This window comes from Myotis davidii, unplaced genomic scaffold, assembly GCF_000327345.1.
Source record: "Myotis davidii unplaced genomic scaffold, ASM32734v1 scaffold554, whole genome shotgun sequence".
In the NCBI taxonomy this organism is placed as follows: domain Eukaryota; kingdom Metazoa; phylum Chordata; class Mammalia; order Chiroptera; family Vespertilionidae; genus Myotis; species Myotis davidii.
Window position 1 is genome coordinate 978,050 of NW_006285312.1, and position 17,060 is coordinate 995,109.

At 38.2% G+C, this 17,060-nt stretch overlaps 1 protein-coding gene across 1 annotated transcript in view; it reads left to right on the top strand.

Annotated features, from left to right (window-relative positions):
• Positions 1–14,598, top strand: part of CCP110 (centriolar coiled-coil protein 110kDa) — a 25,970-nt gene extending 11,372 nt beyond the window's left edge. The window contains exons 6-17 of the mRNA XM_006756093.2: positions 9–129; positions 2,195–2,325; positions 3,046–3,223; positions 3,793–3,932; positions 4,422–4,538; positions 4,903–5,004; positions 5,191–5,307; positions 7,978–8,051; positions 8,642–8,704; positions 9,609–9,668; positions 10,155–10,240; positions 12,695–14,598. Coding sequence (XP_006756156.1) covers positions 9–129; positions 2,195–2,325; positions 3,046–3,223; positions 3,793–3,932; positions 4,422–4,538; positions 4,903–5,004; positions 5,191–5,307; positions 7,978–8,051; positions 8,642–8,704; positions 9,609–9,668; positions 10,155–10,240; positions 12,695–12,747 — 1,242 coding nt within the window. The 3' untranslated portion in view covers positions 12,748–14,598. The remainder of the gene's footprint in view (positions 1–8; positions 130–2,194; positions 2,326–3,045; positions 3,224–3,792; positions 3,933–4,421; positions 4,539–4,902; positions 5,005–5,190; positions 5,308–7,977; positions 8,052–8,641; positions 8,705–9,608; positions 9,669–10,154; positions 10,241–12,694) is intronic.
• Positions 14,599–17,060: the final 2,462 nt, after the last annotated feature.

The following is a 17,060-nucleotide window of genomic DNA, read 5'->3' on the forward strand; positions in this document are numbered from 1 at the left end:
GTATGCAAAAAGAAAACTACCCATATGTCATAACAGCTGAACAGGAGAGGCAACATTTGCCAGAAAAAATATGCCCTACAGGATCTGTCTACATCAACAAGAATAAAATGTTAGAAAGTATTTCTAGAGGTAAGAAACTTGGAAATGTTTGATACCTGCCAAGCAGATGACACCTTTATTGAATACTTTTAATTGACATTTTTGCAAAATAATCATCTTTATCTGTTCATTAGGGTACTTAATTTCATTTATCTTACCAGAGTGCATATTAGCTACAGTTTATTACCATTTGGCTTTTCTTATAGGATTTTAAATTTTAATTTATGAATCTTTCACAATCCACTTGGTATTATAGAGAATATTGTTAATGACTGGAGGAAAAAGTTCTTGTATGAAATCAGTTTTAATCCAGTGTATTGTTGTGATGTCTTCCTTTTGGGCTGTGGTTTCTAATGTTTTCACCTGTTTGTCCTTTCAGTTGTGATGAGATCTCCTGTAGTTGGCTCTTTAGTAAAAACTTTAACATCAAATTATTAGAGAAAAATATCACAAATTAGGCTCTGTGAGTAGTATTTTAAGAATAGTATCTTTAGCTCTAGCCAGTTTGTCTCAGTGGATAGGGTGTTGGCCCTAGGACAGAAGCATACCGGGTTCGAATTCCAGTAAAGGATAGTACCTCAGTTGCAGGCTCAATCCCAGGCCCTGATCACACATGTGTGGGAGGCAACCAATCAATGTGTCTTTCTCACGCTGATGTTTCTCTCTCTCTCGCCCTCCCTTCCACTCTCTAAAAAAAACCAATGGAAAAATATCCTCAAGTGAGGATTAACTCCCCCCCCCCAAAAAAAAGAATAGTATCTTTATTGATAGAAATTATTTCAAATTTCTGTTGCATCTGATGTTATATTAACAGCTTGCTAAAACATGTCTTCTCCATTACTTCTTACTTTGTTGTCATGGTTCATAATTCTTGATTGCTGAGAATGGGAGACATAAGTGAAGTAAATTAAGTTCTTAGACATAAACATTTCAGTTTTAATGTGATATATGTCTTCCTGAAAAAAACCTCACATTCTGTAAAATAGTATGCTAAAACTAATAGGGTTTTTAGGAAAAATGGGGTTAGGACTGACCATTTAAAACCTGTGCAACTTTATAAGAATGCTAATAAAAACAACAGTGGATAACCTGGGAAGCTAACCTGATTCTCCATGTAAACTACATACCATGGCTAGAAGCTATCTCAGGAAATCCCAAAACCAACAAGTGGCAATTCTGACAGTGGAGGCAGCCAGGTTGCTATCAAAGTGGGCAAGGGAGGCAGTGCCCCTCTCTAGTGAGGGAGCTCCTTGTCCTGAAGCCCTGGGTGGAACCCCCCATGTTATTATTTTATTGTCATCAATACTTTTTTTTAAAAGGCTTTATCAAAATATACCTTTCATGGAGAACTTTGAGAAGGGAGAGGCAGAAAGGAGAAGGGGTATGGAAAAAAGCTCACTTGTCTGCTGCACTGGCACAAGCTCACCAGCACCTTTTTTCACGTTCAGTTCAATGATATATTTGAAGCTGAAAGTGCTGACACAGGATAGGCATTTGCCTTTGCATCTCCAGAACAAACCTTGATAGCAGTGGGCACAAAGCAATCCTTAATAAAGTTGACAATCAGCTTAACTCAGGACATTTTTAATAATGCAGAGTTAAAAAAAAATATTCTTACAAATTGTTCTGCAATCCAAATATACAATAGCTTGGAAAACAAAAGCCAATGTAAAAAGACAGATTGCAGCCACTAGAACAGTCCAGGTTTTATATGGCTCTGATTTTACAGTTTCCTACTGCATCATCAAGGTTAGAAATCTGTTCCTCCAGCTGGCTTCATTGCTTGGGATTTCAAGAAATGCCTTTTCTTCCTGGTTTCATTTCACCTTCCAGATCCATCCAATATTCTCTAGTATCAATTAGGAGCCTGTTGAATGAGCTGGTGAAGGTGGTGAGATGGGGGCCTTTATTTGATAGCATGAAATAAGAGTCCCAAAAGAGAATGTGGTTCAAAGGAGGGGCCTGGCTATATCTTGATTATATTATGTCAGATCCAGGAATAATCTTTTGTCAGAAACATACTTTAAGTTGATATAAAACATCAGATGTTAGATTTGTAAATTTTCTAAATCTGAGGGGACATGTTTCTTTTCAGAAGATGAGGAAATATTAAAAAGCAAGATGTTAGCATTTGAAGAAATGCGGAAGAGACTAGAAGAACAGCACGCCCAGCAGTTATCACTACTCATAGCTGAGCAGGAAAGGGAACAGGAAAGATTGCAAAAGGTGAGGTACGGATATAGGGCTGGTAAGTGGAATTTAGCCAGCAATATCTAAGAATTTTAGTCATGGATAGGATACTTGCAATTTTCCTCCAGAATATGTTAACCTAAAGGGGTCATTGGTTTTGATACATGGATAATATTTTTATTACCAGAATGTGAGGTTTACTGTTTAGATTCTTATCTATGTATATAAAAGCCTAAGCGACTGAACGACCAAACGACCAGTCACTATGACGCACACTGACCACCAGGTGGCAGATGCTCAACAAAGGAGCTGTCCCCTGGTGGTCAGTGAGCTCCCACAGCCAACCTCGCATGGTCCCTCCCCACAGCCGGCCAGCCTTGATCGGCCCAGATGGCCTCAATTGACTGTGCATGAATTCGTGCCTCTAGTCTAAAAATAATGTAGAATTTATCAATAGGATACTTTATTGAATCCTTGATTCAAAACTTAATATTTGTAAAGTTATTTTATAAGTAGATGCTAAAATAAGCATTCTGCAAGAGTATATTTTAAGAGGAGGACACTTGTTTTAAGATTATTGTTAATATATCATATTTTAAAATCAAATTATCAATTTTATTAGAGGGAGGAACACTTGAAATAGATAACAATTTGCTGATAATTATACATACTTTTAGCTAATCCTAAAATGATACTGTTTTGGGATACAATTTAACAAAAATATCTAGCATGTTTTAATGAACTCTTATTCTATAGGAAATAGAAGAACAGGAAAAAATGTTCAAAGAGAAGAAAGTGATTACAGCGGAAGCCTCTGAATTGGATATTAACAGTACAGTGGACTTAGAATGGAGAAAAATAAGTGACTCCAGTTTGCTAGAAACGATGCTCTCTCAAATGGACTCACTCCATACTTCAAATTCCAATAGTTCTGGTAAATATTTTAAAATCCTTTCCATTTGAAAAAATTATCCTGTAGTAAGATATTTTATTTGTCACACTTTAAATTGTAGCTTTTTTCCCCAAGTAATTCCATGCCCAACCCACTGCTGTTTGCCAGCTGCTTATTAACTAGTGAAAAATTAAACAATAGCAGCAGATTGAAGACAGTGAGCAGGTGTTCATGAGAAAAGCCACTTTAGCAAGGAAAATATCCAGAAATTTGATGCAGAGTCCAATCTTTGTTCATTCATGCAGCAGGTGGTATACTTCAAGTGAAAACACCGTTTGTTGTCTCCAGAGTAATCTTGAATTACATCTAATTCCTATCCCAGTAAGAGTTTATCTTCACATCTTCAATTATCCTGAGATGCTGTTTGTGTTGAAAAGATCCATCTGGTACATAAGCCTAACGTCCATAAATACTTTAAGTAGATCAGTTCCAGAGGCAGTTGTCATTGTTTTTTGTTGGTAGTGTTGGTAATGAGTGTTGTGTTTATTTAGGTGTTTTGCATATTCTGATTATCTCACATCAAGTATAAAACTAAATGTATATTTCTCTAGGTTTCACAAATTCTGCCCTACAACATAGCTTTGGTTCTGTAAATGAAGCACCATTCTACCTCTGGGGATCATCAACTAGTGGCTTGACCAAACCCTCCGTAACAAGGCCTTCTGTAAGAGCCACAACTAAATGGTCTCAGGTGGGCAAACTTAATGATACACATATATCCATCTATCTACTTTATCTTTCTATAACTTTTTTTAGATATATTTTTATTGATTTCAGAGAGGAAGGGAGAGAGAGATAAAGATAGCAACATCAATGATGAGAAAGAATCATTGATCGGCTGCCTCCTGCATGCTCCCTGCTGGGGATCGAGCCCACAACCTGGGCATGTGCCCTTGACTGGAATCAAACCCAGGACCCTTCAATCCTCAGGCCAACACTCTATCCAATGAGCCAAACCAGCTAGGGCTCTTTCTATTTTTTTTTAATATTTTCTATATTATCTTAGGTTATACAAATGAGTGTGGGTGTTTTTGTCACACATCAAATAGTTTAGCTTTTATTAGAATTGAAACTACATAGAGCATATATTTATAGAAAAATTTAGTTCATTGTAATAGATAAACAATCTTGAGTATAATGCTCAAGTTATTAAAACATGTGTCTCTCTTATTTCTTCTAGGCTTTCAGTCCAGAAGTACAAGCAAAATTTAATAGAATAACTGCTGTGGCAAAAGGATTTCTTACTCGTAGGCTTATGGAGACAGATAAATTGAAGCAACTTCGACAAACTGTAAAAGTAAGAAGATCTTTATAAATTATTTGTATTTCACTTCTGTATCAGTTTCTGTCAGTCTTGTTACAGCTGAATTGGCAAATTAGTTCAGAACTTAGGCAGATCAAGCTATTTTTAGTTATTGTAATATAGGTAATTTTAGAAATCTGATTATTAATTTCATTCTGATAATTTTTTAAAATACGTAAAGAAAGTAGTTTATGTATTTTCATCTCACTTTAAAGGGAATGCTGTTTTGATTCTGGTAAGTAATAGATTTGTGTTCTTAGTAATTTTGGATTGACTGAGAAAAAGAACAAAAGGAAACTCTAGTGATTGTGAACCTTCCAAGAAAAATGGTTTTTGAAGGAGCTTTTTTTTCGTTCAGGACACTATGGAATTCATAAGAAGTTTTCAGTCAGAAGCACCATTAAAGAGAGGAGTTGTTTCAGCACAGGATGCTTCTCTTCAGGAGAGAGTGCTGGCTCAGGTAAGTGTATGGGTCCTAAAGGCTTTGGGAAATGGAAATGCTTTATTTCTCTCCCTTCACTTAACCACGGAAAATATGTTTTAATTAAAACTTTAATCTTTTTCTTTAAATAAAGTGTATATAATATTATTGAACCCTGACCTCATTTTTTTAAATGGGTACAATATTTTCTTCTTTTAAAACTAGTTGCGGGCTGCCCTGTATGGTATTCATGATATATTCTTTGTAATGGATGCAGCTGAAAGAATGTCTATTCTACATCATGACCGAGAAGCTCGAAAAGAGAAAATGCTCAGGCAAATGGTACGTTATCTGATTTTGTAATGAATAAGTGAAAAAGAAAAACTGTTGCTTCTACAGTCACAAAATACTTCTGACACCAGCTGTGTGGGTTTTCCCCCCCACACCAACCAGTTCTTTGATACCCTGGGTGTCATTCAATTAAGTTCTGATAGTATCTACCTGGAGTTAACAGATACTGCAAGTTAAGGAGGCAGTTAAGACTGTCCCCATGTCTGACACCAATCACAATTCCCAGGTTGTCACTTAAATTTCTGTCTGATGCTTATAAATTGGGGTTCCCATTAACCCCCCCCCTTCAGGTCAGTAATTTTATAGAATGCTCACAGAACACAGGTAAACACTTAACATACACTTATTGGTTTATTATATAACTAGAGGCCCGGTGTGCATCATAGCAACTGGTCGTTCTGCCATTTGGTCAATTTACATATTAGGGTTTTATTATCTACACTAATAAAAGAGAAAAATGGTATGTGGCGTACGACGCTACCCTTTTCATTGGCTAATCAGGGCTATATGCAAAGTAACTGCCAACTCAGATGACAGTTAACTGACAACAAAGATGGCGGTTAATTTGCATATGTAGGCACAATGCAGGGAGGCGAAAGGGAAAGCAGGAAGAAGCCCCCTGCCACTGACAGTGATCGGAAACCCAGGGGGGAGCTAAGAGCTGGGGCGTAGGGCAAAGGCGGCCCTGGGGCCACCTTTGCCCTGCTCCCCAGCCATGATCGGAGAATCAGGCGCCTTTGCCGCCCTGGCCAGTGATAGCAGGAGGTAGGGGTGGAGCCAGCGATAGGAGCTGGGCACGGTCGAAGCTGGCAGTCCCGGGAGCTAGGGGTCCCTTGCCTGGGCCTAAAGCGGAGCCCACGATCGCGGGGCCGCTGCAGCTGCGGGTCCCCGCTGCCCAGGCTGGACCCCTCAGCCAAAGGCGTCCTGCAGGGGCAGGGGCGAAGCCCGCGTGATCGCAGCACCCCCCGCTGCCCGGGCCGGACGCCTAGGCCAGAGGCGTTAGGCCTGGGCAGGGGCGGAGCCTGCAACCACAGAGAGCTGGGGGTCCCCTGCCCAGGCCTGACACCTCTGACCCAGGCATCAGGCCTGGGCAAGGGGGAGAGCCAGCAATCGGAGGGGGCTGGGGGCAGAACCAGTGATTGGGGGAAATGAGGGTCCCCTGCCCAGGCCTGACACCTCTGACCCAGGCATCAGGCCTGGGCAAGGGGGAGAGCCAGCAATCGGAGGGGGCTGGGGGCAGAACCAGTGATTGGGGGAAATGAGGGTCCCCTGCCCAGGCCTGACACCTCTGACCCAGGCATCAGGCCTGGGCAAGGGGGAGAGCCAGCAATCGGAGGGGGCTGGGGGCAGAACCAGTGATTGGGGGAAATGAGGGTCCCCTGCCCAGGCCTGACACCTCTGACCCAGGCATCAGGCCTGGGCAAGGGGCCGATCCTGCGATTGGAGGGTGATGGGGGTCAACGCCTGAGGGCTCCCAGTATGTGAGAGGGGGCAGGCTGGGCTGAGGGACACTCCCCTTCACCCCCACCCAGTGCATGAATTTCGTGCACCGGGCCCCTAGTATAGGTAAAGGATATAATAAGTTATATAGATGATTAGCCAGATGAAGAGATGCATAGGGTGAGGTCCAGAAGGATCCTGAGAGCAGGAGCTTCTGTTCCCGTAGAGTTGGGACCATCTTTCTAGCACATGTATGTGTTTACTAGCCTGAAAGCTCTCTGAACTTTAGGATTTTTGTGGAGGCTTCATCATGATCAATTATTAACTCAATCTCTAGTTCTTCTCCTGTTTCCAGAGAATAGGAGATGAGGCTAAAAAAGCTCCAAACTTCTAATCATGCTTGGTCTTTCTGATGACTAGGAGTCCACCCAGAGTTGCCTCATTAGAAGACAAGATGCTCCTATCACCAGAAAATTCCAATGGGTTTAGGAGATCTGTGTCAGGATCCAAAGTCAAAGACCAAATATTAAAACAAAAGATGCTTCTGCCATTCATATCAGTCAGATTAAAAGGGTTTTAGAAGTTTAGCTCTCTTAGGAACTTGGATCAAAGACCAAATATTAGCAGGAACCAGGGGCAGAATCATATATATATGCTCTTGGGTTTGGAATGCTTGATACTAAATGTCATTCTCTATTGACTTCAGCACCCTGCCTATAATTCTTAAGCACAGGTGATTCCTGGGATTACCAGCAACACTTAAGCCTATAGACTGATTAAAAGAAATCTGTACAAGAATTGCATATTGTTTTGTGATTAGATTTTGGAGTTTGAAGCTTTGAATGTTGTTTGGATGCCTAATAAACTATCATCTACTCCTGATGAAATTTCCTTGAAACTATCATATGGCTTTTTCCTTTTTTGGAAATCAGAGTTAGAAAACAGGCTCCAAGTTCATTTAAAATATATCAGAGTGTTGGAGTTCTGTGGTTTGAAACAATGATCTTAGTGGGGTTGGCAAAAGAAAAGCAAATTTTATATTATTTCATTGGTAAAAATTAATTTAAATGTTTTTAATTAGACTGTTTCAATCATAAAGACTAAGTTAAAGTTCAAAATACTGGTAAGATATGCCTGTCCATGCAATTAAGATCATCCTATACTGTAATTTAGTGGTATTACTGGGTACTGTTAGAGCTTTGTTACTTTTGTATTTTAAAGGATAAAATGAAAAGTTCACGAGTGTCTCTTTCTGCTGCAACACAGAAGTCTCTTGATAGGAAGAAGTATATGAAGTAAGTTTTTTTCATGCCATGTCACACTAATTTAATTATTATCATACCCATTCATTTTAGTCATCTGTTGGTCTGTATATTCATATTAGAAATAAAAAACAAAAAATTTAAAAAAATTAAAAAGAAATAAAGAACAGTTCACTTTTCTGCAGCTGAACTGATAGAAATCCCTTTTTTATATAAGAGTTTTATAAAAATCCAGTGGTAAAATCTGATTTCATCTTTAGATAAGTATATTTATTAACTACTAAATTTATCAGAGTTCAACTTGTGTAACTGGTAGTCAATCAGATCTTAAACATAGTTTATCCTTATATGCAGTGTCACTTTTATATATTTTAAATATGTTCATTTTCTAATATCCTAAAGACTTAATGGGAAGAAAAACTTATGCAAGGAATATCCTAATGATTATCTTATTAAAACTCTTTTTTCTTGAAAGTAGTCTTTCATATGCTTAATTAGAGGTCTTTCGTGGTACACTCTTTTAAGATGATTTGTTTCTGCCACCATGTATCACATTTGTAAACATGTCTTTTCCCCCTTTCTGAACTCATTGTTTGTGTGTCCTTATTTGTATATTGTGTTAGAGCTGCTGAAATGGGAATGCCAAATAAGAAATTCCTGGTTAAACAAAACCCTTCTGAAGCAAGGTGAGAAAAATCACTTAGCCTCAATGAGAGGCTATTTTTTTTATTTTTTAAAAAAAGAAAATGTTATAAATCCTGAGCTTGCTTTTTATTCGCTTTGTTCCATTTTTTCTCAGTAGAACACTCTCTGCTGAGTTGGAGGATCTCAGGGTCAGAATTCGTTTTAACACCTGATCATGTACCTGGTCACATGTCAGACCAGATATTCCTGGAGCTTTCTATGAGACATGTTGTCTCTGGTGAAAATTTGAGTCCTTATGTCCTGAGTTCAGTCCATGGGGGGAGGAGAAGGGGGTCTTTGATATTTATTTAAAAACCTTCGAGCCCTAACTGGTTTGGCTCAATGGATAGAGCGTTGGCCTGTGGACTGAAAGGTCCCAGGTTCAATTCTTGTCAAGGGCATGTACCTTGGTTGCGGGCACATCCCCAGTGGGGAGTGTGCAGGAGGCAGCTGGTCGATGTTTCTCTCTCATCGATGTTTCTAGCTCTCTATCCCTCTCCCTTCCTCTCTGTAAGAAATCAATAAAATATATAAAAACCTTCGAAAGCTAACTTAATATTTCTGATCTGTTTTCTACTCTTGTAAGAGTGAAGTTTCTTCTCTCAGATATTTGAAAGGAAAAATTGGCTTTTGTAAAGTATATAAATAAATTACCTAAAAGCATCAGGATTAATACTTATGTTGGATATCTCTTTCCTGACGAAAACCTGATGTTTGAGTTCTTGGTGAGCAAAATATAAGTACCATATTAATTTGCTTTAATCAGTTTGCTTTGCTTTGTAGTATTATAGTGGCCATATCATTGCATAGATGACTTCTACCACCCTGTTATCATTTTATCTAAAGAAAATGGGGAAAAACGGAATTTATCCTGTTAAATTAATTTTTTTTTTATTTTGTTAACAGAGTTCTTCAGCCAAACCAAGGACAGAATGCTCCTGTTCATAGGCTACTTAGTAGACAAGGGTAAGAATGCAACACATAAGGGTATCAAAAATATTTAAATCAAGATTAGCTTTGAGAGGGAAAATAATTTAGTGCTCTTTGTATAAAGGATAGCTGTTTTTCAAAAGTGATATTTTTTATAGAACTAGAAAAAACTTTTAAAGTTTTGTGTTCAGAGATAACCCTTTGGTGTACTATTGTATATTATATTTTAATTATCATCTTACGTTGGCATGCTTTTACTTTTCATTTCATACCATTTTGCTCATTAAATATCGTAAACATCCATATAGTAATTTCAGCGTCACCAAAGTGTTCTACAACAAAGTATGTTACAGTCACCTGCTGAAGCAAAGTATAGCTTTCCTAATGAGCATGCATGAGACTTAAATTATTTTCAAGCTTATTTGTGTTAAGAACAATTGATGCAGTATGGTTGCTTTCTTTGAATGTTGAACATCTAGACCTTAATGCAAGTGACTTATTAATTCTTTTATATTCAATTAGAACCCCTAAGACATCACTGAAGGGGGTTGTGCAAAATAGACAGAAGTCTTCACAGAGCAGAGTGCCTAACAGAGCGCCTGTTTCAGGTGTGTAGCAATGAGTTTGCGAAGCCCATTTGAAAGAAACAAGTGCACAAGCTGCCCTGTAATGCAGGCCTCACGCATGGGATCAGTTGTCCTTGCCACCATAATTCTGGCATATTCACAGTCATGCCTATAAAGTGATCATTTGTGTTAGTAATTTGTGGCAGTGAGGAGGAGATCTTACTAAAACTGTTTCCAACGTTGATTTCTATAATCCATAGAAACACTATTGTTTTTAATCTGAAAATTTTGTAGAATTATCCATGCTTAATTCAGAAACCTTTTTATAAATGAGTGAAATATAACAGTGATCTCATGCCTAAGTCTATGCATGTTCAGTTTTGGGGAAGTGTAGCTATTACCCAGGAATACTTTATCTGTACAGAAGGGAAAGAAATTCTCCCTCTGACCACAAGATCACATGTGAATATGCCAGTTGGGAGGGGATAAGTTCTTTTGTGCTCAATAAGAAGCTTGCGTTAAATCTATGTTCATTATTAGAGGATTCTTTAAGGGCTAAACTAAATAATGTATTTTAAAATTCTCTGTATGGTGGCAAGAGACAAATTCAGTGTTGAGCTAATGCAAAATGCTTAAGCTAATGTTTTAATATTTTTTATTTATCTTTGTTAACACACTTTGATAAGCTCACAAAAAATTACATGATCCATTAAAAATACTTTCTAAAATGCTTTTTTAAATTATACTACTTTTTAAGCATCTAAAAAACCAAAATCAGGCAATGACGATTAAATTTATAATAAATTATAATCTCATTAATATACATTTAGCATATTTTAGAGCTTTTATTACTAAGTGATTTTCTCCAAAGTAGGAGAAAACAAGCAACATAAGAATTTTTTTTCATATTATCACCACTTGCTCATAGAAGTTCAAAGAAGGAATCAGATATTGATCATAACTTGGAAATGATTGCTGACCTTTGCATGTAGAAAGTGAATTTCATTCATAATGTTGCATGTATAGACGATAATTTAAATGTCATCTTTTGAAAGTCACTGTGAGTGACAGTTGGTCAGTTCTTTATGCAGTTGAAGATCCTGCTCATTCCAGAGGGAGTCAGAATGAGCTGTTTGAAAAATAACCTTTTGAAAGAACTCAGACCAAACACCAGATCTATTGCTTGTGAAGTTATATAGAATTTTCAACTTTTGAAAATTCAACTTTTTAAAAGGACATTTTCAATTTTCCCCCATGATATATATATATATATATATATTTATCTCATGGTGATAAAGCCTAGCTAGTTGGCAAATCATTGAGGAATTAATACTATTTTGCCTCAAATTATCTATTTGCCACAGTGACTACTCTCCATGTTCTTTCTCATGCATTTCATCTCCACTTTTTGTCACTTGTGAACTTGTAAGCAAAATAGCAACTACTGTTTTTATTCAGGAATGTTCAACAATGTCACTGCAGTTAATAATATACAATGAATTTCAGTATTGAAAAGTATTGTGATTTAATTGCATCATAACATAATATAAATGAACTCAACCCTTGAATTAGCATGTCTAATTAATATATACCTAAACAGGTACAGAAATCCTTTCCTAAGATTTACTTGGACATGAGTGCATCTATAATAATAAAAACGTAATATGCTAATTAGACCGGACAACCTTCTGGACGAAGCCGGGCCTGTGAGGGCCCAGGCAAGCCACCATGGCTGCAAAGGCCAAGCCCCTTGCACAAATTTCATGCATCGGGCCTCTAGTATTTAAATGATTTTAAAAAACTAGAGAATCTTACCCTTTTACATAAAATGAAAATTTGGGATATGTAAAATTCTCAACAGAGGGATTCATAGTTGTTCTTGAAAAGATTACTCTTTCCTGTTTAGATTTTTAATGGTCTGGATTATGTTTCAAACAAATTTGAAATTATGCTTTGATTTAAGCTACATGGAGAACAAACCATTTAGTAAGCAATTTTAGGAAATTCATTTTTATGATGACAGAATATCATAATCTTAGAATGAAGTAGAATTCTAAGGTGTTAAAATTTACTGCAAAGCACTTAAAGTTGTTTATAGGTTTTACAAACTAAATTGCAATGTCTGATCTTGTATGCTTTAAAGCATATTTGTTCACTTTATGTTTTGTGTTTAACTCAAGGGTTGATAGTGAAATTCAGAAACCACTAATTAAGGCAGAATAGGAGGCAGCAATGGAAAATGGGTAAGGAATGCAACAAAGCAGGTTGAGTTAGGGTCTCGGAATCTCTGCTTCTAGCTCTGTTACTTAGGCAGGTGACTTACTCTCCTGTGTCTCAGTTTTATCGCAGAGGTAGCAGTTTCTACCTCAGGATTTTATGTAAGGATTAAATATGATAATGTATATTGCTTAACTTAGTGCTGGGCAAGAGCATTATATAGTATCATTACAGAAAAACTAACATTGAGAAATAATATTAGTTTTGCTCTATTTTTAGGAGTATATGCAGGAAAAATCCAAAGAAAGCGGCCAAATGTTGCGACAATTTAAGAAGACAACATTCATTAGGATAAAAAGCGGGGAGGGTTTCATCCATATTATTGTCCATGCCCAAGACTTTCATTTCACCCTGGACTGTTTACACAGACAAAGTGACGTCAAAGGGCTGAATAATTATGTGGGTAATATGGTCAGTCTGGCTAATTCCTTCCCACACCCCCATTTTCCTTTTAACATTAGGTTTGGGTGAAGACAAATTAGTATTTAGTTAATTGACTCATCTCTATGCTTAACCTGTACAAACAAGTTTGTTTTATGCACCCATATGACTGTTGAGAACTTTTTGTAAACTTAAAAGGATATTTGGGTTTATATTTATAAAATACTGAAAAGGTGTGATAAAATATAGGTTCGGAAATTAAATTTCATTCATCTCTGCATACTGATTGCTGAATTTGATATATTAGATGCTGTTCTATTCAAGGGGAAATTATTGCAGAAAAAATGTTTTCTCCCAGTTTTGTAAAAACTGATTAATCTCTCAGCCTTCATATTCTTGGTCTTACAGGATAGCCATGTAGAATAAAGCATTTGCCTGCTGATTGTAGGTCCACCTAACATTTACCATGGAAGTATCTGGGGATCACCCTTTTGGTCATAAGCACACATTTCTCTCAACAGCTAGTTGTCTTACAGAAATGTTAGGTTTGATGTTTGTTGTCCCAGTACTCTTAGAAACATTTCTGCTGAATTATCAAATCTTTCTGTAGAGGGTGACAACTTTGGTGAAGACAGTACAGTCTTCCTGAATGTAGTGGCATGCATTAATGTTACATTCATCTCTGTAACATAGAATGTTGCATGCAGTTTTGTTTTCCATTTAGTCTGTATATTTTGTTTCTTCAGAGTCTGCTTTTTCTAGCATGCTTGATTTAGGAGAGAACAAAGGGCTATATAACATAATAAGAAGGTCAGATTTTCAAATGGGATAGTAATATTATCTAGTTGAAATTCTGCATTATTTAAGAAGCACTGCCTTTTAAAGTTTTTCATCACTAACATATTCATTTAAAATATAAACCAAAAAATGTTACTAAGGGACTATGATTTTATGAAAGAGAATGCCACTGTTGATTTATGATAGCATTTCCAAAAAGGGCTTTGTGCTTCTCACATAAAATTGGGACTGTGTACATTTAACCTGTCTGAATTTTTAAAAGATACTGGTGTTTGAAAATGTAGCCTATATATATTCCTAATATTCTTTAAAGAATGAAGATAAAGATTGTTTTCTTTGATTTTCTGTTCTATTTAAAATTTAACTTTTACAGCCAACCATGGACAGAAAGTAATAGCCTACTCTATCCGGGTGTAAACTTTATTGAGATGTATCATTTGTTAAATGAGTAAACCAGGAAGTTAAGAGACAGGTAAAATGTCTGAGTTACCAATTTTTTTATTTGTAGGCAAGAATATCAAATTATCTTAATATGATAAATTATGCTTTATCGTTCTGAAACCTCAGGAGACAGATTGCTCATATCATTGTGGATCTTTCCAGTAAGAAAGATACTAAAAGTTTTGTGTACACTAATACAAATTAGCTAAAACAAATAGTATGTTTTGGAGAAAGTTAAAACTAGTTTTAGATTAAGGATGAGAAACTTGAGTGTGTTTTTTTTTAAGATAGAGCATGTGTGTTTTATACCTTGTTTAAATGTTCACAGCTTTTCTCATAAAAGTGCCAGACATTGTTTTTGTGCTTTTAATGGATTTTTATTTATACGCATTATTTTTTTAATATTTACTTTGAAGTGGAATGTTCATTAATGTGAATTGTATTTATTTTTATACTTTAATTTTCATTAGTTTTGCTTCTAGGAAAAAGACAAAATAAACTTTTCTTAAAGGAAATCTAGTTTGATCTTTTTTATTTACCAGGGAAAGGACTATTAAGGGATAGATGTTAAAAAGTATCAGGTCAAAACGTTAATACTGTAATATGGTCATTTTTTACAATTAAAAGTCCCATGAGAAGTATATCCCACTATTTAATATTAACCTATACCAGTGCTTATTCCAGTATTTAATGTTGCATGACTTGGACTTCTCAGAAGACAAAAAGTTCGCTAGAGGTGGAAATGTCTTAGCTTACTAAGTTAGAAGCCTTTATGGAGTGAATGGGAGCAAATACTGAGGTCGAAGCTCACATAAAAGCTGCTAATTTGTGCAGCTTTGAGTCCAGCTCTTGTTCCTGCCTGTCGTATAATGTGAGCCCAGTAAAGTGCTGCTCATTCTCACCTCCTACTGAGACATACTGCGTTGTATAATCTGCAAGGCAGCGTGAGAAGAGCCCTCGCTTTTCCCATGGCCACCCTGGAACTCTTGTTCATTTCATATATTGGGAATAATGGACATGACAGAAAACTCATTCACACTGAGCGGAAAGAAAGGGCCCATTCTGGAGGTGAAGGTCTTTGTTTTCTGTCAGGTGTCGCTGTTCCATGAGCAACCACAGGCAATCTCTACCCCCTCCCCATGAAAACTAATAGTTACAAAAAGAAAAGCAAATGGAGTTGGAATGCTTGATCTCTAAGGGACCATAGTAGGCATATGTATATGTAGATTATAAAAATAATTAAAATAAAAACAAAGGAGACTTAGTTGTTGAATATACAGCCAATCAAACTGGAATATGGTGCAGTGGAGTCCCATCTTTGATCAAGTTGTAAAGACGTCTCTGAGGGCAAAAATGGTGTCTAACCAAAATTATACTTGAAAATAAATATTACCTTTCCCTCATTTATTTCTTCTTCCTTTTTGGTCAGTTTCTCCGTGGCTTTCAATTCTTCAGTTTCTTGAGGTGGTTGGCAAAGTTGCCATCTGAATGGAGGTTTCCTTCTCAGCGAGTGCTGGGAAAAGCCCCTATTCACACTTTGCGTAGGTTTTAACATCTGGTTCAGGATGACTTGCACTATGTTGAATGCCCACTGGGGTCCTGTGTATCTCTCCAGAGCAAAGATCATGAGGACAGGCCAGGGAACCTGTCCTGGGCCAGGACACCAGGGACGCGGAGAACAGAAATCTGCCAGTTCCCAAGCTCATGTGCATGGAGACTTAGTCACCCCGAGGCCAGACATGACTGAAACACTGAAGACTTGGTTTGTGACCAATCTGTCATGGAATGGGAGACACCTGGGAGTCCTGGGTAACGGAAAGGCCCAGAGTCCCGTCAGCGGAGCACAACGTGGAGACAGACTATTGCCACATTTTTAGCCCCAATTTTATTTTATTATTTAAAAAAAAAAATAAACAACACGCTGAGATGGAAAAGAGCTTGATAGTCCCTTGACCAGAATCGAACCTGGGACCCTTAAGTCCGCAGGCCGATGCTCTACCCACTGAGCCAAACCAGCCAGGGCAAGCCCCAATTTTAGATCATATTGTGGGGTAGGGAACCCTCCACCCAGGGAAATGTTGAGGTGGTGTGGATGGATGAGCCATGGTCCGACAGGCCTGGGGAGCCCCAGAGCCCTAAGCCTGCTGGAGGGTTGCATACAGCTCATCTGTATGGAGTGTGGTTCAGGGTAGCCAGAAGCAGAGGGGCCAAATCACAGGCACACATTCACTTGGGACACAAGGCATGTGCCTAAATCTCAGTCCCTGCCTATCAATGTCACTTATTCCCACTGAAGACAACAGGGTGTAACTCCGAAGTCTTGCCATGGAGAGGTGAAGAAGGACCCACTGTGGAATCTTCCACTAAGGGGCGCCTTGGAGTCCTGGTTGCTGGGTTGGTCGAAGCTGCTGGAGGCCCGGGCTCAAGAATGAACACATGCAGCTCTGCTCACCTCCAGAGCCAGGGGGATAAGACAGCCTGGCTCCTGGTCCTGCTGCAGGGGCCGGCTCAGGAGAGACCAGCCCACAGTCGGGCTCCTGTGGAAAACCAGGCATCTGCCAATGTTCCTACCTACACAAGCATAAAGGATGCTATTGAACCGGAAGACAAATATTGTGAGGACTGTAAACCTTAATTGGTGAGACCGGACAATCTGCAACAGGAGACATCGAAGAGTCATAAGTCCTGGATGGGACAGGGACCCCATTAGCACAATCATTTGGGGACTGACGGTTGCACCTGTGAAGCCCCAGTATCTTTTCATATTTCAAGGGGAACCCCTCCATCAAAGACAATACCCAAAAGGTTTGAATGAGCTTTGGCCCACAAGCCTGAAGGGCTTCAGGAGCCCAAAGCCTGCTGCAGACATGCCCACTATGCATGTGCATGCTGGCGGGTCAGGGTAACCAGGGATAACGGAGAGTTCAAGGGTAAAGAGGTGCCTTTTACTGGTGGGGGTTCATGA